This window comes from Lottia gigantea (genome assembly GCF_000327385.1).
Source record: "Lottia gigantea unplaced genomic scaffold LOTGIsca_11, whole genome shotgun sequence".
In the NCBI taxonomy this organism is placed as follows: domain Eukaryota; kingdom Metazoa; phylum Mollusca; class Gastropoda; family Lottiidae; genus Lottia; species Lottia gigantea.
In genome coordinates, this window is record NW_008707001.1 from 2,819,900 (window position 1) to 2,844,815 (window position 24,916).

At 33.2% G+C, this 24,916-nt stretch overlaps 3 protein-coding genes across 3 annotated transcripts; all 3 read right to left on the reverse strand.

Annotated features, from left to right (window-relative positions):
- Window positions 1-41: 41 nt before the first annotated feature.
- On the reverse strand, window positions 42-6,917 carry LOTGIDRAFT_156555 (hypothetical protein; the record flags this gene model as incomplete). Its single annotated transcript, XM_009047186.1, has 14 exons — window positions 42-149; window positions 445-664; window positions 846-1,224; window positions 1,278-1,336; window positions 2,218-2,267; window positions 2,454-2,645; window positions 2,933-3,016; window positions 3,211-3,291; window positions 3,575-3,685; window positions 4,053-4,211; window positions 4,870-5,036; window positions 5,397-5,639; window positions 6,243-6,389; window positions 6,860-6,917. 14 exons carry the CDS (start codon window positions 6,915-6,917, stop codon window positions 42-44), a joined length of 2,058 nt encoding a protein of 685 aa, XP_009045434.1.
- A 6,844-nt stretch (window positions 6,918-13,761) lies between these two features.
- LOTGIDRAFT_110473 (hypothetical protein) lies at window positions 13,762-15,165 on the reverse strand (the record flags this gene model as incomplete). The annotated part of the gene is made up of 4 exons (XM_009047187.1): window positions 13,762-14,021; window positions 14,197-14,518; window positions 14,833-14,923; window positions 15,101-15,165. Coding segments are annotated over 4 exons (738 nt in total), but the record flags the coding sequence as incomplete, so codon positions are not given.
- A 7,376-nt stretch (window positions 15,166-22,541) lies between these two features.
- Window positions 22,542-22,853, reverse strand: LOTGIDRAFT_156557 (hypothetical protein; the record flags this gene model as incomplete). Its single annotated transcript, XM_009047188.1, has 1 exon — window positions 22,542-22,853. One exon carries the CDS (start codon window positions 22,851-22,853, stop codon window positions 22,542-22,544), a length of 312 nt encoding a protein of 103 aa, XP_009045436.1.
- Between the last annotated feature and the right edge of the window lie 2,063 nt (window positions 22,854-24,916).

The following is a 24,916-nucleotide window of genomic DNA, read 5'->3' on the forward strand; positions in this document are numbered from 1 at the left end:
GTGTATCATAACTTTTATCTAAAATAATAAAACATTTCAATTTACAGATCACAAGTTTCAATATGTTGAGCATTATTTGAAGAAAGAGAATAAAAATCCTCGGCAAGATTGGTTCTACTGTTTTGTACTGTTACTGCCTTTTGCCTGGTCTGAAATGTAAAATATCAGCAGGTTTTCTAATTGTCGTAGCAAATAAGAGTTATCTTACCATGTGCATCTGTCGCAAGTCAGAGAATTCGGTAATTCGCACGAAAACAATAAAATAAAGTGGATACGCACATGGTCATACATATATAATTCATAAAGAGTACTATGTACGTATGTAAAACCACAAACTTGCACCATTTGGTCTTATTCATGACAAAAATGCCTGTTCCAGAGGCTGAGCTAATTTAATGATTTCGTCACTCAACTTTTCCCACAGGATTTCGTGTAAATACTTACTCTTTTCAATATAAAACAGTAGTGGTAGATTGTTTCGATGAGTAAAACCAACAATCCCAATCCAATACCAAAAACCATGACCAGGAATATTCCACCCATTGTAGAAAACGTCAATCCATCACTCTCATCAACGTCTGTACATTCCTGGCTGGAGTTACTCCCCTTCCACCACTTTTCTTTTAAGGAGTCAAAAATAACCCCTGATTGCATATCTAGAATTCTACAGAAAAGAACAAGATGAAAAGGGATCATTCAAATCTTTTAAAAGTTCTCAACGGCACCATATATTTGTACATGTCTTTACACTCCTGCATTTCGATGTTTTTCTTGCGGTTAGTCGATGGTGTGCGTATGTTGGAGAAATCAAATTCATTCAGTTTTTCGACGCACTGATTACTTACGTTTTTGATATAAGTTTAGTAAGAAAGGACCGCTGTGGTAGAGCAAAAGCGTAGTATTTGGTACTGAACTGTTTTCCTACTGCCATGAGGCGACAATCTTGGTTCATCTCATACTGTAACATCGGTGATTCGTGAATCATAGCGAAGTTTTCTGCCAGGACCTTCTTCAACCCTTCTTGTGAGTTTTTCAATACACCAGTCTTCTTGATGTTCGTGTTTATAGTCTGGAACGGGTCTCCGAGCGGGTAATCGAACACAGCCAAACTCTGTTGATTGGACCCACTGTTTGTTTTGTAACTCATGTTTCTCCACATCTCGTAGAAATTCATCTCCAATGCTGCCATTCTTTCAAAATAGTCTTGGATTGTGGTTCCCTCCACTGAAAATAAAAAATTGAAAAGGTAAGCAATCGAACGTTTCTGCGTAATACACCTTCATATTCCCTTTCAGTTCGCATAATTACTACCGGAGTGTCTCTATCAACGCATAGCCTATAGTTAATAAAACAACGTTTCAACAATTTACAGAATCAATTCACCTGCTAACGATGTAAATCATTGAACGTTCTTTACAGTAGCTCTTTATGAGTAGTGTATGCCGTGTGATGCGAATATAAATTGCTGAAACGTCGTGTACAATAAAACCAGGGAGAAGTATGTGTGTTGTTGTTGCTATTATTGTTGTTGTTGTAAATGATGATGATGATGATGATGCCTTTGTTGCTCCTACTGCTCCTGCTGATGAATCATGTGTTGATGCTTCTGGAGATGATGATAACGATACTGCTGCTGATGATAATGATGCTGCCGCTAGTGGTTGTGTTGATGATCGGGATGACAATGAAAGTGATGATGCTACTTCGCCTGCTGATGATGCGTCTGAAGATGATGATAGTGATGATGGTTCTTACACCGCTGCTGCTGCTGGTGACAGGTGATAGTGTTGATGTTTGTGGAGATGGTAGTTACGATGATGAATATGCTAATGAAGATGATGATGGTGAACATGCTAATGATGATAATGATGATGATGGTGATGATACTGGTGCTATTGAAGATGATGATGGTGAACATGCTCATGAAGATGATGATGACGATGGCTATGATGATGATACTGGTGCTAATGAAGATGATGATGATGAACATGCTAATGAAGATGATGATGATGATGATACCGATGATACTGCTGATGATACGGATGATGCTTCTGAAGATCATTAAAATTATGACGATGCTTCTAAATATGATGATGATGATGATGATGATGATGATGATACAGATGCTGCTGTCGATGAAGGTAGTAGCAGTGAACATAATATCAAATATAGAAATATTAAAACAGACCCTAAAAACATGTTGTTACTCAGACCAACCTGTTTTTTGGGTTCTGTTTTAGTATTTCTATTAATTGATGTATTGAGCACTAAATTAACAGGGAAAATATTTAATCGTAATACCAAATCGGGTACAAATCCAAGAAAAGTCTTGACCTTCTCACCACAAAACATGTGATGCCACCCTGAAATTCATCTAAATTAGTTTTGTTTTGTATTTTGTTTTTGGGCGCCTATTAGTTTTTCTTTAATACAAAATCACAAAACAAACATACCCCTTTGACTATTTCTCCGACCAGTCCGTCCCAATCACCGTTGGCTTTCTGTCGACCGTACCTGCCATCTGATACTGTGTAGATCCTATATGTGAGTCCAAGTCGTTTAGCTATTTTATCCAATACATCTATAGCGTAACCACTATAAACTGTATCGTTATCAGTCTCTTCTATATACACAAATGGTGGCTCCTGAAAATGAATTGTACTGGAGAATATTTGTAATATATAGAATTGTCACGGACAATTTGCTTGTACTTGATAGAGGTATTATAAATCTTAGCACAACATAAAATATTCAACTGTGGAACTATCATGTGTGATTATTATACAACGTACTATCATCATCGCTCATTTTCACGCCATATTTTGCTTCAGGTTGTCCTGTTGGTGAGGTTTGTCTGTTGACAACTACCCGTCACCCGTATATCACCCGTATATCACCCGTCACAAACGCCATATACAACACACGTACTTACATGTAGTGTTACAACTAGTAAATCTTTAATTTCTGTCTCCTTTAAATACATGGCAAACCCATCAGTGGCAGTCCATTTTCCAACCTAAAACAAGTTGCATTACAAAAGAAGTTGAAAGCTGATGATGTTATGTTATATGTGTATGGAAAAATATTGTTAAATGCATTCTTGGGATAAATTGTTTACTAGTTAAGAAAATGACACATGCTATTGATTGGCAATTAATAATTCCGAATTTCAAAAGAGATTGTGACTGTTTCTAAAAATAAGCCTTTTACCTTGAAACTCGTACCATTTAATGGAAAGTTTTGTTTTAGGCCAAACTCTTGTATCTCGGGTTGGAAAACAGGGAAATCAAACTAAAAAACAAAGTTAGTGTATGAAGTATTTGTATATATAAATGTATGGATTAAATGCGATTCAAAGGTCTATTTCCATATAAATGGTTAATAATTGGCCGTTAACAGATGATTTCAAAAGTATTCATAATTAATTTAACCAAGGCAAGGGAAATAACTCCGATAATCTCACACATCATGCTACAGACTACAAATACTGTATAACCTCATGTAAAGGTAGGTATATTTTGTGAGTCAAAAATAATTATAATTATGCAACTGTGCATCTAAATCAATATCTTACCGTCTGTCTTGAGTAATCTTCTTGACAAATATTCCCCACCATCTGTGAGGTGTTTGTTTCAGTGTTTAAGAAGTTTTCCAACCAAGGCCAAAATGAAGGCAGTATATTATTCTACAAAGTGAATATAATTATTTATTAGGATACTAATGTAAGTTATATGGAAGGCTAAGTCAGTTGGCAAGATTCTAAAATAAAATTGAATGCCATTGTCAAATTTCGAAAAAAAGCTGTGAATGTCTATAGCAAAAGTATAGTTGAATTCTCTGTGGGGCAAGTTTTCGACTTGTCAGTTCATAGCTATTGATCTAACAATGTTTTGAACCATACTTTAAAGAAGATCACCAAAGTGATACCAGGTTTATAATTGAAATATGTCTTTATATTCTCTCGGCAAAACAATCGTTTGTTACTTTTTATTTTTACAAGAATCGGCCATCGGTGTTTAATCTAAGCTTAAATACAAATTTACGAAACTTACGAAAGCTTCTGTGTATTGACTGTTTTCATAATGAGGTCCATCTCGTGTTGTTGTTATTGTAAACAGTTGACTGGGTAAGCAGGACACTGAGCTGTAATCGTGATCATCAAGCACGTGTACGATCCATGTAAACGTTGTTGGTAAACCCATCCGCTTTGCCTGAAATGGATAGTGTTTCTCTGTACATAATTGATGCATATTGACTATATTTAGTTTTGGTAAGTTTGGACGGTGCGTGTCTGCTCTCTTCTTTTAAATTCTTAAGTAATATTTTTTTTTTAAATAGAAAACCAGAAATCAATGATATGATTTCTGATAGTTGATGAAGCTAATCGAAAAAGATTAATCTTATATTCCAATATAACATTTTTTTTAAAAATCTTAATTCTAACCTTCGGTTTTTATATCTGCCATTTTATAAAAAAAATCAAATGATATGAAATTGTTCTAAATTTGAAATTTAATTATCTTCTTTTTGGTTCTTTGAGGATGAAAATACGATTTCAATTAATACTTGATTTAAAATCTATTAATTTATCAACTTGGGATATTAATTTCAAGTTATTATCAGATGAATCGAATGTTAAGATCGGTATCAAGTACTGATACAATCTTCATTGGAAATGTTATCAGAGAGTCCAGAGGCTTTATCAGATTTTAATACATCTATACATGGTGTCCAACATCTATCTGCATGGAGGTTAGAAATTAGCACGAACGTTAGACACAGTAACGACCGTTTTTTCGTGCTCTATCAGAACTGGTTTGATAGATTTGTAATACAGGCTGACATTTATAATTAGAAATCTATATTTACCGCACATAAAACTTCGTTAATTTGATAGGTTGTTCCTACTAGTATAACGTAGTGGCGTATTGTCTCCCGTGTAAATTTGCTCAGCCATTGTGAAATATTGGCAGTTTTCAGATCAGCGGTGAATAATGGTATAGCTGATTGAACTACATCTAGAACTGACGGTGAATCTGAAATGAGAATAAAAGTGCCATACAAATGAGTAAAGTGTTTGAAACAAAAACACAACTTATTGCAATACAATACATTTAGATCCAACTGAGTAACACCATTGTCATTATCTGTTAACAGCACTGTTCTAATTGCAACATACAAAATATATAATTGCTTCTGAAGTTAACATCCCACAGAGTAGCTATTGACTTTTTCCTAAGTAACTAATAAAAGCTTTATTTGCTCTCAAGACACAGTTTTAATAAACAAAATATTCATACATGTAATAGTTCAACTTTCAGGAATAGATCTAACGTGAATGAGCAACGTAATTAAGATTTTTGAACATTGGCAAAAGTTCCCGAATCCCAACTTACAGTGGCAAGTATCGGCAAAAATAATAATTTTAGCTAAAGTTGTTCTCTGGAGCTTGATGAACTCAATTGCTGTAATAATGATTGGATCATTTTCCGGAAGTAGATTTGACGCATGCGCACAGTAACATCCGGTATAAGTTGGTCTAATGTACGGTTGAAATATAATGGCTAGAATATCGGCTGCTAAACAACTGGAAGAAATATCTACTATGATTGTTTCCCCTACTCGAAAGTTACCACATACTGAAAATGAAAATAAAAAAGTTTCTGGCATTTTATGGTAGATGTTAATTGATCGGTGTCAATATTTCTTAAAAGATGAGTTCCCTTATTTTCATTTATGGAAATAAAAATGCTAATACTTATATGAATAAAAAGTAGAGGTGTTCTAATAACTTGCAAAATACCAGTTTGTCTCGCATACCCATGATTAATTCATAATTAGCTAATTTAGAAGAGAAATACCAGCAGAATTCCAATGAGTGACCGATCAAGAAAGGTCAAAAAGTCTTTTTTGTTTATCCAGTCTGTACATACATGGACATTAATGATTGGTTAAAACTCTTAATTATATGCAATAAGAACATAATGATATGGTTAAGAATACATGATAATTCATTAGAAGTACCAATTAATCAAATAGTTTGGTTAATTTGAGACTAAACAATAAGGAAACCCATCTTTAAGCTAACCCGTGTGTATGGTGGATATCATACCATTTAAAAACTGGCTATACCAGGTTCGTTCATAGCTTTGATAATCAGTTAAGATATACTCATGCAGGATCATGGGAAACAATTACAGGATTATTGTAGTGGTGTTGTCATAAATTAATAAATAACTTACAGTACTGGATGATGTATGCAAAATTATCTGTTTCTTGAACATCCAGGACTTTAATTGTAATTCCTGCTTCGTAGCTGGTAATAACTGGCAGGTTTTTCCATTTGGATTCGAGTTGTGTAACTTCATCGCTTTTATCTGTTAATAATACTACAAAACAAGACAAACGGTACTGTATAGGACGATATGCAAAATTTTCGAGTCCTTTGTAATCTATCAAGTTGTCTACCGCAGTCTAGTTCTAATGACGTTATTTAAGCCAATCAAAGCGTGTCATGTGGGACCCGTTTCTTGATAACTATGAGGAATTGTGGGATAACGAAGCCTAAACAAGCTGTTGGGTAAATATATCCCACAAATCGCAGGATTTATGTTATGGAATATGGGACATTGACCTAACGACGATATGAATTACCTTTCCTTTATCCCTTCCATCACATGGTAAATTGTTATGAAATGGTCGGAGAATCGTGATGAATCAACCAAAGCATTTTTTTTTACTTTCATATCTGTTTAAAGCATATTTCTATCTATACACACTCTTGTTTTGTCCACAGGAAACAAGCCTGTAAATGTTCTATACCGCACCAGAACAACAATAAGGATTTTTGTAGACTTACCTATTTGTGCTGTGCGGCAAGATGAAAGAAAACACACTAGTAAATATACAGGTAACATTGATGACGTCACAGTAGTAAAATACAAACAAACTTAAAACGGTAAACTGTAGAGAAAGTAAAAAACAATGAAAATGGTGGTTGAAAGGAAGTAATTGATACGAAGCGAAGTGAGTTTGTTTGGTTATTACCACCAATCAATAATTTACTCGATGATTTCTCTATTAGTATGATTCTAGGGTATAATTGTTATATTGTACTCATAGCTGTAATAAAAATATTAAAACAGGACCTTAAACATGTTGTTACTCCGAGTTTCACGTTGTGCGATCATCACACAGAAATGATCATTTGCGATCTTACAGCGACATGAATTAATTTTCTTAGTCAGACGTGACGAAAATAAGAGAAAATGTCCCTAAAAAATTACAAACTTAAAAACAGTCAACCTCATACCACGAGTTATGCGATCAAATTGCGTTCTGCGTTTTTATACCGCTCAAGGTGATGTTACAACGCATTGCAGAACAGATCGCCGATGGACGAATTTAGTAGCGACAATGGCGACAATTGCAAGATGTCTGGTGTGTCCTACACGTTTATACCACGCCTTTCTGGTGTAACGGGGCCATCATGGTCATGTATGAACAATCTGGTAAAGATAACAACAAAGACGTATGGTCTTGGATAAGTTGGTAGTCACAAACCTGGGGAGTAATAAGTTCTTTCTCTTATTAGTTACAAAGAGAATCTTCTACGAAACCCATATTTTTCAAGAAGAAAGAAAGAACTTCAATACGGAGCTAGTTATACTACTACTAGCGAAGAGGAAAAAACTTCCTCCTACAAACAATGATCGATTCCAGTTTGTTTTCTTTCCATCCACAACAATTATCATCATTAGCGCTTGAAGTGAGGCAAACACTTCTGACTGAAGACAAATATTTCGATTATTGGATTTAATACAGTGAAAGTTAAACGTTTGTTTAAATCACTCTATCATCTAGAAGTGGTCCTCAAAGGAAATGTAAAGGGATTTTCTTAACTTTTGTATGTTCTTGTGACACTGATAGTATCGATTTCCACCATTCCAATTTTACATACTTTGAGACAGTGATGCCGTGTTGAATTTTATGAACCATAGACGTCTGACTGCAAAATAAAATGATGCAAATCGATGCTGTCAGTGTCACCGTTACACACAAAATGAAACATCTTAAAAGCTATTCTCCCTACTTGACACCTGAAGTCATTTTTAATTATGAAACACTTACTCACTTACGATTGATATACTTCCTCATGTGAAAAGTTCATTAGCTGGTCCCAAAATGTTCTGGATTTCGGGTTTCGGTTTGCGGTTCGAATCGTTGGTACTTGGTTTATTTATTCAAGGTTCTTTTTGTGGCCTAATAATTAACAAGAGCCCTGATGCTACCACACCGTATTTAGAATACACAATTCCACACAGCTAAAAATAAGGTCATCTAATCGATATAGGCCTTCAAGGATATGAAAAATCTAAGATTCAGTTTGTTTCATTACAAAAAGGACAATCAAAATCAGAATTAAATTGTGGGATTTTGAGACATGTTCACCTTTCCGACCAAGTCAATTATCAAAATATTATACAGACATCATTTCGGCCCATAAAATTAAACTGTCGTCACTTCAACCTGTGAGTATTATTTGCTTGTAGACGAACCTAAAGTCCTAATTAATCCCGCAAAGTAAACATAATATTTTAGAGGTCTACATGCAATAAAGTTATTTTAAAAAGGAAATACTCACCGTATTTGTCTCTTTAAACCATAAACGAACAATAGCCTATTGTTATTATAGTCAATTTCTCTCTGTTATTGTTTTCCTTAGTTTATTGTCTCTCTATCTTAAACTATTAGTCAACCGGAAGTACAACATTAGTAGATTTTTTGATTTCAACCAATCAGCTGGTTGGCATTTGCTGACATTAAGTGACGTCTAGTTACGGACAGTTCTTCCCTGGCGGTATAATAAATATATATCTTTCTGATTTATATATTATCCTTTATTATGAACACCGTACGATTCCATAGCTATATATTAAAGTTTAAATTGATGACAGAAATCAAATATAAGCAATGATAAATCTTCATTAAAATCCATCAAACCGATAAACATCAAAGCAAACAAGAATAAATAATTCAGATATTAGTTTCTAGTATTTTATTGAGACTACTCGAACCTGCCAATTTGGTGTAAATTTACTGTGAATTTTAATAAAGATTCTATTATATAAATTTTATTCCTGTCTATTTTCAAATAAAATAAAATTTTAATGTAAATACTTATGGATCCATAGATAGAATGTAGTTCTTCGTCCTATTGTGCTCTACTTTATTGAAATTAGGTTTTATGTTCAATTCATTAAAAAAAAGCCAATTGAATGTTTCATGTGCTAAAGATAATTAAAATAAAATAAAAAGGAATTTCATGTTAATTTACTCTTAGTTATTAGACCAGAGCTACGACCTCTTAATCCGAGGGATTAGGGTTTCATGGTTTCCAGTTTAGAATGAAATGAAACTGTTTTACGTCCTTCTTTTCTGACTCTTTATTTAAGACATATAATGTCACCTTAAGTTCAAATTACATAAAGATTTGATCTAATCTCTTAGTTAGTGCATTTCATCTGATTTGATAATTCGCGTTGTAGAACCTACAAGGGGAAGTAATTAAGACGGACATAAATGGTGATCTTTACAGAAAGGTTAAATTCAAGGCGTTGTCAAGGTTTATAAATGTGAATCTAATCTAGAAAATAAGTGAAAAGTGTGATAAAAATCAGTGTGAGATTTTGATTTGGATTAAAATAAGATACATCTCTTCGTCCGAGGAGATAACACGCTATCTGGAATGTTATCAAAGATAGTTATCTCCCTTTATTAATGACATTAACTAATCAAGACGAGCCTTGACTGGCCACTCCATTAATTATGAATAGAACAAAGGTCGTTTGAGTTTGAGAAACCTTATTGATGGTTATCGATGAGATTCGATAAGCGATAAGATTACTTAATTCCTCGAGGATTACAGTAGTAAATATTTTATTGCACACACCTATCCTTTGTTACTCGATCGTAACACATTTGTTGACTGTTTTAAGGCCTTTAGTTTTTCAATACTTTGGACTTTGTTTTCTAATTTTATTCATTATTCAAATCTTATTGACTTGTGATTATTATAGTCTAAGGCCAGTTTGCCTAAAAAATAAATCAAATTTTTATGCGAGTATGTTTCACATCATCATTAACTGTAAGTTCGTATAACTGGGGTGGGTTTTAAATCCTAACCGCTCTACCGAGTTAAGGGAAGTAACTCTGAAAATCAAGTGATTTTGTCGTCGTTATCATGATGGTGATAAATTCCTAGGTTTTTTTGTGTTCTCCATTTCATTTTTTACATTGAAATTAGTTTATTGCTATTTGGATCATGCGTTGAATCAGACGAAAAATATCTTAGTGCAAGAAAAGAAATATTTTTTTGTTTCGTTTTATCTTTTAAAAATCTGTGATTCCATAATATGAACATCACCAAAAATTCGGCCAAGTTTAAAATGTTTCGTTTCGTAGTATGAAATCTGTAGTCCTTGAAATAAACAATATTTATTTTAGCGCATATTATTTTGCGGATGGGTGGATGGGATTAAAACCCACTCATGTAAATGAATCTGTAGACTCAAGACAAACAACACGATTATGGAATTGCTTTAAGCACGATATACCAGCATGAAAGCATGTAATAGGGCTTCGTATTTCAACTATCATCCTGTTTTTATCAATGTTTGTTTGAAAGCGAATACCACACAAAGGGACGGTTAATCAAAATTAGGTTTTTGTACAACGCCATATTATTATTTTAGGTTAATTAAGCTTGGATATAGAGACGCGTCTTTTATCTTTCTTTTTGATCATACAAGAAACTGGATTTTCTCCAATCGATAAACTGGCCTTTGGTAAATATTTTGACGATGTTTGTTATTTATATTTTGAAATTGAGTAAATGGAATCTAATGATAAATAAATATGGTATTGTTTTTGATGAAATTAAAAGTAAATATTACAACATGTCTTTTTAATTAGCAGGAAATTCTTCTAAACTCTTGTTGTTGTTTTAAAAAATGTAGGTGAAAACTATTCTTTGTCTCCACATAAACGGGGTTAGTTCATGTAGATAAATATCAAACTGGTATCACAATTAATCGCTTCTTTACTTACAGTTTACATTAAGCCAAGATCTTGCAAAATTTCCTGCAATGTCAATTTGGCCACAGACAGAAACCTGAACAACTACGTGTGATTAGATGCGTATGTAATCACGAAGAGCAAGAGACTCTCTCTGTGATCCGTACCCAAATGGAGAAGCATCAATGAGTCTCAATACTGATTTCATACCTAATCGATATTTGGATATTTATATATAGTGATGCCGAGAAGTCTCAGAAATTTCAAACGCATTTAAACCACAAACAATAGCATGTACATCATTGTCTCGTATAAAATTAACACAAATGAAAAATATATAACTTTAATGTTCTATACATATCAAGTATATCTAGTTCCTTCTACACAATTTTGGCATTTTATTTGACATCAACTGTTCATAAACATTAAATAACGGAACACAATTTTATAGTATACTAGTCCTTAGTTTTATTGTACACAACGCTTCAGTAATAAAACTAAGGAGTAGTATACTATACAACTGTGCTCCGTTATTTTATGTGATCTCTACATCTATACTTGGATTAGCTGTACCCACATTTCGCATTTAATAATATACTAAACTACAATATTTAAGGCATAAATCGATTTTTTAACATTTTGTTGTTTATAGTTCATTCTGATTTATAACATCCTTATCTCGTTTTACAAATTTGACGTACAGTTCAAATATTTACCAATTTACTCGATGTTATGAGCTTAAATTATTTACTTATAGGGTTAATTTTACAAGTTTAAGATTTCAAACGTCCAAGTAAACTAATATATTATGTTCATCTGAACACCAGTTATTGAACACCAGTCATCTGAACATCAGTTTTTGAACATCAGTCTTTTTCTGGTTCAACTTCGTCCTCTTCATCGCCAGTTTGAATACATTTAACAAAGTTATTAATAGTTTCAGAATAATAGCACAATTCTATAAATAGTAACACGGCGGCTAACGCTGCCACCGATAAAAATATAAAGAATGGACCAGCCAAACTCTCCAAATCTAAAGTTTGAGCTTGACTTGTTCTATCTGAGCCAGAGCATTTATCTGAGCTTGGCCACCATTTTTGTTTCCACTTGTCTATCAGACCTGCTTCTTGCATCTTCATTATACTGAAAAGATATAAAAAAATTTTAGGATCAATCTGACATATGTATATAAAATATTTAACAATTCATTTTTACCACAAATAGTTGTGAAAATCTGAAATCTCAGCTTCTTATAAATCTCTGTTTTATTAGTATAAGCTTTATCAAAACTAATACAGACACCTTCATTGATAAAAAACTAATCTTTTCATCTCTAATTTTCGAAATCTAATTTGGCTAATATAACCAGAAACGAAATAGCGGATTAAGTTTTTGTTAAAAGACGATAGATATTAAAAAAACAAAATTAAAATCTGATATCTTAGACTGATCAATTAGTTTTGAAATATGATTATTGGAGATAAACGGATCAAAATATCTTCGCTGGTAATTTGAAAAGTTCATATCAAATCGAATATCAATTAAGAACCGTAAAAAGATAATCTATGTACATATTTAGAATCAGTTGACAAGAAGTGGGCTTTCTAATATAAAGATAAGTGATAACGTTATTCTGAATCAAAACCGATATCTTTATTCGATTCATGCCATTTTCTTAATCATTGAATTTTTGCTAGTTGACATCTTCTGACTTTAGATTAGGTTATAACTGAAAGGCTCAACTATACAAGGAATTGTAGAAATACATGGGGACATAAAAACAAGAACAATCGTACTGCCAGAACCCTGTTTAAATACCCAAAATAGTATAAGTATTATACTGTAAATTATCTAAGCTTTGCCTGTAATATCATCAAATCTTATCATGGAAATTTTGCTTTGATTAGGTTACAATGAATAGACTCCAAATACACGATTTGCCAGAATCCAGTGTTAGTGTCCAAACATGAGTTAATATTACGCTGTACATTATCTACCGCTTTGTATAGTTTTCCTGATTTATTAAAACATATCTAATACAATTCTCTTGCCTCGACTGCTATAATCGACACAGCGTCTACAACTGCCACCCGGTTTAGACGTTATAACTATAGGTAATTCATAAGCAAATTTTGCAATATGAATTAACTACCTAAGCATTCAGCCAAACAAAAACATGTAAGTTCATTATTAACTATGATTCAACTTACTGGTAATTAAAGGCATCACTAAAAGGCGCATTTTCAGGTACGATAAAGCCCAGACCAGCTGTGTTGAATGATTCATCGGCCAAAGAATAGGTTTCACAATCATTCAATACTATATATTCCAGCTGAGATCTATCTGTCATGAAGGCAGTTGTCCCCTTTATTACATACTCCAAGGCATCGTTATTATTCTTCAATTTGGGCATTCCATCCATCTTCTCCCAAATATCTCCATAAATACCACCGTTAGCCTCCTGCAATTAAAAGAATTGTAAAGTCTAATACCGTTAAGAAATCTGAGAATTTACGTAATAGAAAATAAAGTGTATTATCAAAACAATATTTATTTTCTGGTAATCAATAACATAATATGTCTTAATGTGATGATATTTACTAGACATTTTGCTTACTTCTATATTTTGGTATTTTGGTGATTATCCCATTTGTTTCCCAAATTTATTGCAAACTGAATCTTATCCTAGAAGACAGGCATTTTAATGAGTACAAATTTAGTACTGACCTTAAACAAGGTGTATAAATTGGAACCATATTTCGCTAATGGTTTAATTCCATCTTGTTGTGATAATTCTGTTAAACTATTGATAGGTTTCTCTGCAATGGTGACGGTAAGAAAGGCAGCAAGGTTAGCTGTATATGTTGAGGCCATAAGAATGGTAAATAACCACCAGAATCCTAGGATTAGCCTCCCTGATATACTCCTTGGATGAGGTTCTCCACCTGAAATAGACGATTTGATGAAAGAAAAACTTCACCTTCACAATTGTTTGTAACAAATTCGAAAACAATGCATATTCAAAACAGATCCTTCATGAGCTGCAAAATTTGCTGTCCACACAATGCGGATTTTGATAACACTAGCTGAATAAATACGTAATCTACACAACTCGCTTACCTTGTTCCATATAAGAACCATACACGACCCAAAGACTTTCTTTTAACGTCATTCTGGGAGTCTCTGGGTATAATTTATGGTCTGAATAGGGTGAGGCTCTGTTGACTAGGTACAATAACACCCCAACCACAGCTACCCCTATAACGATACAACTCCATACCACGGGAGCAAACGGTGTGAACATTTTAAACATCTTGGTAGATTCATTATCGGGTCGTCTAGTCAGGATCCCAATACCTTCCTCTGTATACGGTTTGGTAAAGTCGATCACAGTCTCTCGTATAGATGTTATGGTAAATGGACCAACACCAAAAGCATTATTCTGAAAAAAGGTGTCATTAACAGAAACATAATCGAAACGACTTATTATAAATCAAAATGTGGCTGATTTTGAGAACAAATCAAATAAATACATGTACATGAACTAATCTTATAACAAAATACATAGCTGGCGACAAAACGTAAGTGTCAAATAGAATCATTAATGCTAATTTATTGGTGCGGTTGTGTTTGCTAACAAATGAAAATAAATGTTGAAATACTTGTGAAGTGACTAACAGGTTTGTTTTGAGACGTTTTATATGCTTTCACATTCCAAACCAACTGGCTAGAAGGAAATGTGACAGGGAGACCTACCCCTCTTACAACTTCCCCTACAATACCATTCCATCGACCATCATCTTCTGGAGCACCCCATAATTTATCATCCGATTCTTTAATAACATATCTAATAATGATACATTATCTGTTATTAATGGAGTAATTCTACTAATAATCACTAGTAAGTTTTATTTTATGTTATATATTAGCTTTTAAAGCGTGTATTGTTATTATTTAAAGAACTAATTGCTTTTCCAATTTTGTTTTACCGCACATAAAGATATATTAGTCCGCCTATACCTACTTAAAATTAAATTTCGCTGCCATCTCTTTTAAAATATCAATACAGAATCCATCCCATATTGTTTCATTACCAACTACAGTTTTTACAGTGAACGGAATTGCCTGAAATTCATTAAAACAGAACCTGAAACATGATTTTCACGCTTTGCGATCTAAAGATAACTGATCTATTTCAGCCTGTGTCGGAACTGAAGTTTGACAATTAGATATCTTTAGACAACTGATCTATTTCAGCCAGTATTCCTACTGAACTAAAACAAGCATACACCTTCAGACAACTGATTAGTCGGTCCAGAAAGTCTAAAACCATAGAAATTTGGAACATTTGTTGTTATCCGTAATTTGTTTAATTACTATATACTTTGTTTGTCCTTTGTTTGTCCTTTGTTCCTTCAATTAAATAACCTTTTGTTTTATAAATTTACATACAATCTAAAACATCCCATTACATTGAGAGAAAAATTTCTTATTATTGTATCTTAAATGGATTTCTGGATTATTCTCTGGGGTGTAATCCAGAGTTTGGAAATACATATATACCGGATGATCAGTACCCTCTGGAAAATATACCAGATGATGTCTTGTTAAGAGAAGGATCATCAACACCCTTTATTCTATAAATATCATCTAACCTGCAATGTACCTATCACCAGGGTCTTATTTCCAAAATCACTGAAGGTGTTGAGATATAGCTTAGCTTGTGGTAGTACCAATCCTTCCAATGGTGACCAATATCCGACCTCATCAAAACCACCTTGTAACCCATCATGTACGCTACATATATTATACATTGTACCCACTTGATAACCACGACTATCAAAGTTCAATCGTCCAGAACTTCCAGGTATATCAATCTGGAAACATAATGGAGCCTAGTAAATTTTTATATGATTTCTTCGGAGTAGATTTAAATATATAAAATGATTGCTAATACTCTGGTTCTAATATGGTGCAGTATTTACAAGAGACATTCAAGTCGAGCTCCGCAATTTTCCTTGAAGAAAAAAACAAATATACCACTCCTACTACATCTTGATACCTGGAGATCGTTCGAGTTAGTCAGTTGATAGCTTGTCCATGAAGTCGATGAAGTCGGAAAACCCCAATTTATGAAATATCACATATAAGTGTATGAAAAGCGAGAATTGTTTGCAATAGAAAATTGCACTAACCTGCAATACTCGCTGTGTAATATTTCCTCTATAGAGTTTATAATTAGTATCATTATTACACGTGCTGTTTTCATATTGACCTAATTCTTGTAAATCATCTTTGGTAATTACCTCAGAGATCATTCTCATGGAGTCGAGTAATCGTAATTGTAATATCTGAAATGAGTAAGGAGTTAGTAAGTGATAAAGCATAATCATTTTGTGATTAGTGACGTCATCAAACGCTTAGTTTTAATGGAATTTGCAGGAACCACTGACGTCTCATTGGAAAATGGAATGGTGCAAAATGATGTCCCCGATACACATACGATACATAGAAAACCTCTTTAACATTGGCGTTACAATGTACAATGAAAAACATTAACTTCTTACCTCCTCATTGTTTACACTTGAACATGTACCACGTGATTCTTGACAAGGGAGATAATGATTGGCGGGAAACAATAATTTCAATACGACAATGTTACTGTTGTTTGTATTGGCGTGTATTAATGATTCCGGTATTAATGAATCAGAATATATCAACCAGTAAAATATCGAACCAAGCATAGATTTTTGCTGAGCCTGAAAAACAGAGAACCAAACAACTAAAGATTTTGAATGGCTAAACAGACCAGAATCTTCTGTGAACCAAGCAGTTTCCGGGAAGTAAAAAAACAATTTCTAAGAAGATACAAATCTCATTCATTGTTATACACTTGACTTACATTGATTAAATAAAATTCACAAGATTTGCAACTTTTCGAACAACCCTCGAATAGAGTAAACCTTGCGAGTCTTGACAATACAGTGTTACTTCGTCATAGCTCCTGGCGAATCATGGAATCCTCACCTGTTGAAATATATAGGGTATAACGTGCGAATGGACCATAACTATGATATTTCTATATTGTGAATTCAGTATGGTCTGTAAATGGTTTGAGATATCCTCAGTAAGAACTGTTGTGTTTATCAATAAGCATATCACACCAATGTATCTATTTGAGATGTGTTTCACCATTTCCAGCTTTTCATAATGATCTGAAGTGTAAAAGGAAACACTTATCAAGTTTTTGATTATGTATCAAAAGAAAAACCAAAGACTAAACATGACTGTCTTGTAGGAGAAACACTGAAGCAGACAAATATTCAACGTTCCTGGTAAGCATGTTTTCCTACGGCGGTGGGTAAGGTAACCAATGGGACGAGATATTACTGTCGACAAACACCTCTAATCGCTTCAAGATCCTGTGTCATGATTACGGATCACAATGCTAATAGCCCCAATGGACCCTACGTTCCCTATTTAAGAGCATCCACAGATCGTTGCCGGTTGCAGAAGATTGTAAAGGTTATTATTACCTAAAAATTCATCATGTAGTAAAACTATTTCACTCCATTCTTCATTCGTAATGACCGCCATAATGGTCCCGGTAATGGAAGTAGAAAATGGCGTCAATTTAATCCCATAATGCAGTGTATTAGAACAGGAAGTGTCTGTGATTAGTATATGTGGTATGGAGTATTTGGAAGACCAGGAAGTCACGTGAATACTACTAGAACAATCTGATATGGTGATCAAAGCTTGACATTCTGCTGGTAAAGTCGTACAACCTGATAACAAAAGAAGTAGAGCGACTGGTTTAAAGTACATACCAAGATCACATCTGATAAATCCTCAGAGATAATGACAAGCTTAATGATGATCTTTGAAAGGGTGGTCAGAACGTTTATTGTAAGAAGTGAAGAACGACTATCTCTCCTATTATTTTAGTATACCAGAAAGCTTTAGACAACTTTTGAAATACTAACAGATTGGTAGATACCATGAAGTTTATCTATTTCATGTTCATATGTTTAAAGGGACCTGTTGGCCATTTTCGGGGGTTGATTTGGGTCTTGAATATATGTAAATATATATCCGATATGTCATTTCTATTAGGCAGTCTTTTTAACTTTTAAACGGGAATAATTCTGGGCACATGTGGATTTGAAGGTTAAAATTTCGACGGCGAGCCGTGAACACATTTACTGTTTAGCTTAGCTAAAAAAAATCCAGTATGTGAGACTTAGTGGTGACGGATGGCAAACCCGTTCCTTTAAATCTATCACTTACATTTCTTTATTTTGTTTTCTTTGGTTCACCCAACCCACCCATTAAAGGTCTGACTTCAATATAAATAATTAATTTGACCGGATGATCTTAACACAACACAGCACGTATCCACAACACAGCACGTATCCGGCTGTATATTTGAAACAGATTGATATCGTTTGTATGCAGGATATATTTACCTAGTTCAGAAAACTGTAAAAGCTGAAAATTTGTAAAACTTGTGATATTTGTTATGAATGTCAGATCCGAACTTTTCTTTTCTAATCGAAAAACGTCTATAGTATCTTGAACGATTCGACTCAAATTTGATTCTGTTGTGAAAATGTCCTCTTGATGTACAATACCTGAAAAATATGTCGAGGGAAAATTACAAGATTTTCTCATATTTTCTCATTAGATTTTCAAACGACATGTCTCTTTTGATTTCCAACTGACGAAGGATCTATGTCTTGCACAGCCTGTAGCACATGGGGCCTCGGTTAAATGTCCGATCTGATCGACTGAACAGCTTTTCCATGTCCAGAAAATGGTAAAAGCTGAACATGATTGACATCTGTGATTTTTGCATGCAAATTAAGTTACTGGATGATAAAAGTTGATAAGGTAAAATTGGTAACAATATAGAAAACATTTCAAATGTGTTAATTAGCTACCACAGAATTTCATCACATCTCTTGTAATGTCGTGAGTAGAGCGTTGCAACCAGTGGCGGATCCAGGTTTACGCCAGAGGGGGTGGGGCGAATTATCTGAGCTTGCCCGAATTTCGAACCTAGTTATGAGATTTTTGCCCCCTCTGTGTCTCCCCACCCCTTGGACTCCACCACTGGTTGCAACACCAGGATACTAAATGGTCCCTGGTGATTAAAAATTCAATAAAGTAATAGATTGCCATGACAATAGCAAGTGGTAAATAAATAATAAATAATAATAATATCATACCCATTTCATAATAGAGAATACACCAGATAGAACCGGGTTGAGGTTAAGCAGGGTGTACTTAATAACTCTTGGTTATGGTTTAATATTGATATAATCTATTTACAGCATCACATAGCTTCAAATTGTAAGGAAGGTCGGTTGTCTATTGTGCCAGTGACTACAATTGTTATCCATTGTCAGCTTAAAGCAATACAAAATCATGCCAGGTGTAGAATCAGGTAGCACTGGATCAGTATGTCAAACATAGATATGCCCAAAGAGAAAACGCCTGTGCAGCTTCGATAGTACCTTATTCTGTCAGGTTGGAAGGCGTTACTCCGGATTAAAAATCAGACCGTGCCCCTTTATTAATCTCTTTTCTTCATATATATTTTACCGTTTGTAAATATGTAATCTACATATCTCTACATATACATGAAACATTACTTACACAAATTCAGGGTCATTGAAGCACTGACATTAGTCGTTATCATTAGAACTAGACAAATAGTACAAAGTGACATATTGTCGTTTCAAATTGTCTCCTTCTTCTACATCAATTTACTGTCAGTTATTTATTACAAGAAATATTTCATGATTGGCTCCATTCTTAATGGCTGGGTTCATTCTGAAATTCTTATTTCTGAAAAAAACAAATGATGTTCTGTTCAGAGTTTATTTATACTCAACCGGAAGTGGTCGAGCGGTTGATTGGCTGATTCGGTAACTTCGGTTTATATGAATGAGTAGATCAGTAAAATAAATCAAATCATTAATTCAAAATTGAATTCGACAGTCTATTTGGTTTGCGAATAGAGGTAACCCTAGTGGGAAAAGAATCAAGGCCAGATAGTCAAATAGAACAGATCATTCAAGCTCAAATCTCAATAATACGGAAGTTATCACTAGAAAAATAATTGAAACATGTTCTCATGAATTCTCTTTTAAACAGATACGACTGTATAGATCCACAAACAAACACAAACATAGCATATGAAAAGGGAAATAGTGATAGTGTTTTATTTGATTCACGTTACAAGGTTGTTTATCAGGGTTTATATTTACACAAAATACATTCATTAATAATAAATTCATAGCTGATGGCACTTTACCAAGAATTATAACATGTCTTCTCGAACTCTGAATAGAATAAACACATAGTTACATCATAGTTTCACGGGAGCAGAGTACACAAGAGACAATGCATGGAACGTGTATTACAAAACACAGTTCAGCAGCTGTTTACTGGTCAATCTGTATGACTCTATGGCATATCCAGGTTATGAACCTGACTTTTATTCTTTAATTTCTCAGTCTAAGTGTACATATGATATATTACATCCTTTTCCCCTTTTCTGTGACATAATTTTTCTGAATATCTTTCCCGAAAAGAGTTGATAATAAAAGTATTAAAAATAATAGAAAGTTTGAACAAATACTTACATTTTTCATTCAGCATATTTTCTTCCTTAGTATTAGGTTTTATCTGTTCACAAAACATCCAATCTTTAAACAATTACAGACTAATCACAAAAAGTAACAGAGGTGTTTACAAATCTAGAATTCCTTTGTGAATCTGCTTTATTAGTAGATAATAAGAACTATAGAATGACACGGTCAAGTCGTCACACGAACCATTGGGTATCAGAGATCAGTAGATGTACAATGACTAAACAAAATAACTATTCGGGCTCAGACAGAGCCAGATGTCAACAGGAATACAAAGCCATGCTGGAACATTCAAGATGTTATAAATCGTCACTGCCGGATGTCTTAGATAGTCTTACTAACCAACATAAAATAAAACAATGAAATAGATCACGAGATTTTTTATTATGAGATCACTCCTATCGATTACTGTAAACTAACGAGGTTTTTCCGATATTTACTTTTTCTGCTTAGAAAGTGATCAGAAATTCTACCAATTAATGAGATTATTGTTAGAGTGATAAAACAAAAGAGTGTCACACGAACTTAAGAAATATTCTTAATTCCGATAATCAACTGAATTCAGAAGATCAATGGTGTTTAAAGAAGCTAGCTTTAAAATTTGTGCCCACCTTAAATTGTCTTGATGAACAAAACACTTGCCAAAATCCTGATTTCAGGTCAACTACTGTATTCTGGTTTATCAAATCAAGTCTTTTTTGCAAGTTGATAAGTGATGACCAAAATTATGTTTAGAAATATCCTTTCTCGTTTGTAAACTGTTAATCCATATAAAAAACATTTCCTCTTTTTTGTGCACACCAAGGAGAGAACAGTGAGTTTGGTATTATACGTAATGTTGATGTTATTGTTGTTATAATTGTATTGAGTTATCGGCCATTGATACTTAGGTATTAATTACACAGTTATTCATTTAGAAATCTCTATATCGCTTTAACCGTGAGATTTTTTGTTCTGTTGTATTTATTCAATTATTCATTTTCATTTCTTTATTTTTCGTTTATTTTTTAATTTTTCAATTTATTTAATTTTTTTTTTATTTTTTTTAATTTTTAATTTTTTTTCTTTTTTTAAAATGAGTCTTCCACTTCATCAGCGGACTTTCCCGGGGACAAAACTATACGACAGAGTCTCTCAATGATCTAATAAATCCAAACAACTAAGTAATAATTCATTTCACTAGAAGCGTTTTTCTTACTTAGGTTAATTATTTCTATTTCTATCGTGTTATATTGATGAATATGTACTCTTTTTGGCCACGTTCGAGACTTTTATCTTATGTCCATTCTAAAAAGGAGTATTCCTTTATGTAACTGAACCTCAATATTTTCAGAATATAAATATATATATAATTTTCTTATAGATTTGGATGTTGTATTTCATGGATAACGTTAGTTTTCTGTGCAATTTGTAACAGAATATTAATGATTTAAATTCCCATACAGAAATATTCCGAGAATGACATTACAGTATTTTCAAATGGGTATACTTTCATTTATTTCATACGGATTTGGTATTCGAAATGAACATGGTAACAATTCGATTGGTTTGAAAATGAAACGTGTAAAATCGATCTGTGAATATCGATCATTAGGTAATATTAGAATTTGTTGATGATTTCATTATCGATTTCTTGTGTGGAACCGTGTTTATCTTAGGATTCGAAGTACTTTTGCTGCTACTTAAACAGTTCTTTGTTTACATTATGATATTATCTCACAACTTCCTAAAAGAAAAGTGTCTGTCAGTCTGTTATACGAGCATAGTGTAGTAAATACAAAACCGATACACAAATACAGATCATGTTTATAATAATGATAATAATGATAATAATAATATAAATAATGATAATGATAATGATAATAATAATAGTGATAATAATAATAATAATAATAATAATAATAATAGTAGTAATAATAATAATAATAATAGTAATAATAATAATAATAATAATAATAATAATAATAATAATAATAATAATAATAATGATAACAATAGTAATAATAATAATAATAATAATAATAATAATAATGATAACAATAGTAATAATAATAATAATAATAATAATAATAATAATGATAACAATAAAAATAATAATTGAGTGTAAAATATAGGCATATTAGAAAGAAAGAGACACATTTTACAACTATAAAAACTTTGGTTCCCGACTAAGGATCTATTCGACCAGCGGCTCTTTGGCCAAATCTCTTGGCATTGATCGTTAGGTTTTGCGTCTGGTTTGACGTGGAATATATAGTAAGTTGCATTTAGGATGTATAGTATGAAATATTGATTAATAAAACATGGGAGGTTTTATGATGATTTTTATAGCGTTTATTACACCTCATTAATCAGACTATCAGAGTTTCCTTCATATCAATAATTATTATGTATTGTAGTACTAGTATCAACCTACATGTAATATTGTGGTTCCGGTTTCCTGGTCCCTGGTTGGCAATAATACAACAATGGACCACATTATCATTTATTATCGAAAATTAAGTGATGTTTATTTCATATACAATCATTGACTTTAATGCAAAGTGTTGATCATCACCTATATGAGCAGAGAATGTAGTTGCTGGCGAGCAAAGAAAAGGATACCATGCAGTGAATTTGGGGCTCATTATTTTTTCTTGTCAAAGGATACACATATAATAACGTTTCGTCTTTTGCTTTTCATGATTTCGTTGCTCCTATCATATTCAGGATAAACCTGACATTTGTGATATGGTGCATGTGATAATACTTGACACAATCACCTAATTATAAGGCTTGTGGGGATCATTTACTATTGTCCAGTGTTTAGAATGATCAGATTATTTCAAGTATAAGGCGGATTGGAAAAGAAAAATCGTGGCACTAGCCAGCTGACAAAGGTGAGATAAGGAATAGGTGAAATAAGGTCTAAGCACTTTCCTGTTCAGTAACTTATCATCAATCATTTGATCTAAAAACCTATTCATCTGTTATTTTGTTTAATCATCCATATTTCTTTGAATTTCTACCACAGGTAAATAACGAATTTTTAAAGATTTTAATAATTTAAAGTAAAATGACATTCAAATTGGGATAAAGCAATAACTCAATGCATCAAAAGAGTAAAGGAGACCAACACATTGATACAATGTACACTTTGATATCTTTTGAAGCAGTCAATCAATATTGTGGTGTTTTTTTCCCCTTTTTGATAATTGATTTTAATACAAATGTAATAGATACAGTTGATAGACTTCTTTCACTTTCATGTTACAAATTGTAGCTCGGTGTGGTATAAGATGATTCATACAGTAAGATAGGAAAAGCGAATACAGAAGTAGTACGGGGATGGACACGGATTCTAGACGTCTTAAATGATGTATGCTTCTTCTATTATCTATTGCATCGATATCCCCACAGCCTATACCACACCGGACACTCTACCTCGTCTATTGGCACTTCAACACAATGAAGTCTACAGTTTTATACATATTTGCAATGGTGGTTTCAAAAATCATTGAAAAAGGGGATCAATGTTCAGCAAAAACACCGGTACATCAATTCAAACAGTCTATTATTTCTAGATTTCTACCATGGAGTTAAACTGACTCAAATATGAGTCCCTTTAATTGTCATTTATTGACCTGATCTTGTTTCTGTTGGTCTGGTGGTTTTACAACTGTCGGTTGGACAGGTTTCACTTGAAGTACATTCGACTGTAACATAAAACATATTTAATATATAAATCAATTGACTGTTTCTTTCTTTTTTGTCCGACCAATCATACACTTGGATCTCAGAAACGGGAATTTTCGGCTAAGCTATGTGTTCACAGTCCACCTTCGCAAATGGAGCCATTCAAATCCTGAATTATCCGCGTTTGAAAGTTAAAAAGACAACTCGTCTTCTCTTGAGACTATGCCTTATTTAGAAAAGACATATATAGTAAAAGAAGGTTAGATTGCTAGTTTGAGGCATTTTTGAAGGAATTATTTGATTATCGTACATTTCTAGTACCTTTAAAGACTATATACAAATATTCAAGACCCAAATCAACCCCCATAATGGCGCACCTTTTATAGCCGATAGACGTATATATTTCTGTAGCTACGATACAAGATATCATTGTCGCAGTGTTACACAGATAATGTTTTAGGCTTCATTGATCTGAACCTTTCTGACGATAGCGTCATCTCTTTTCT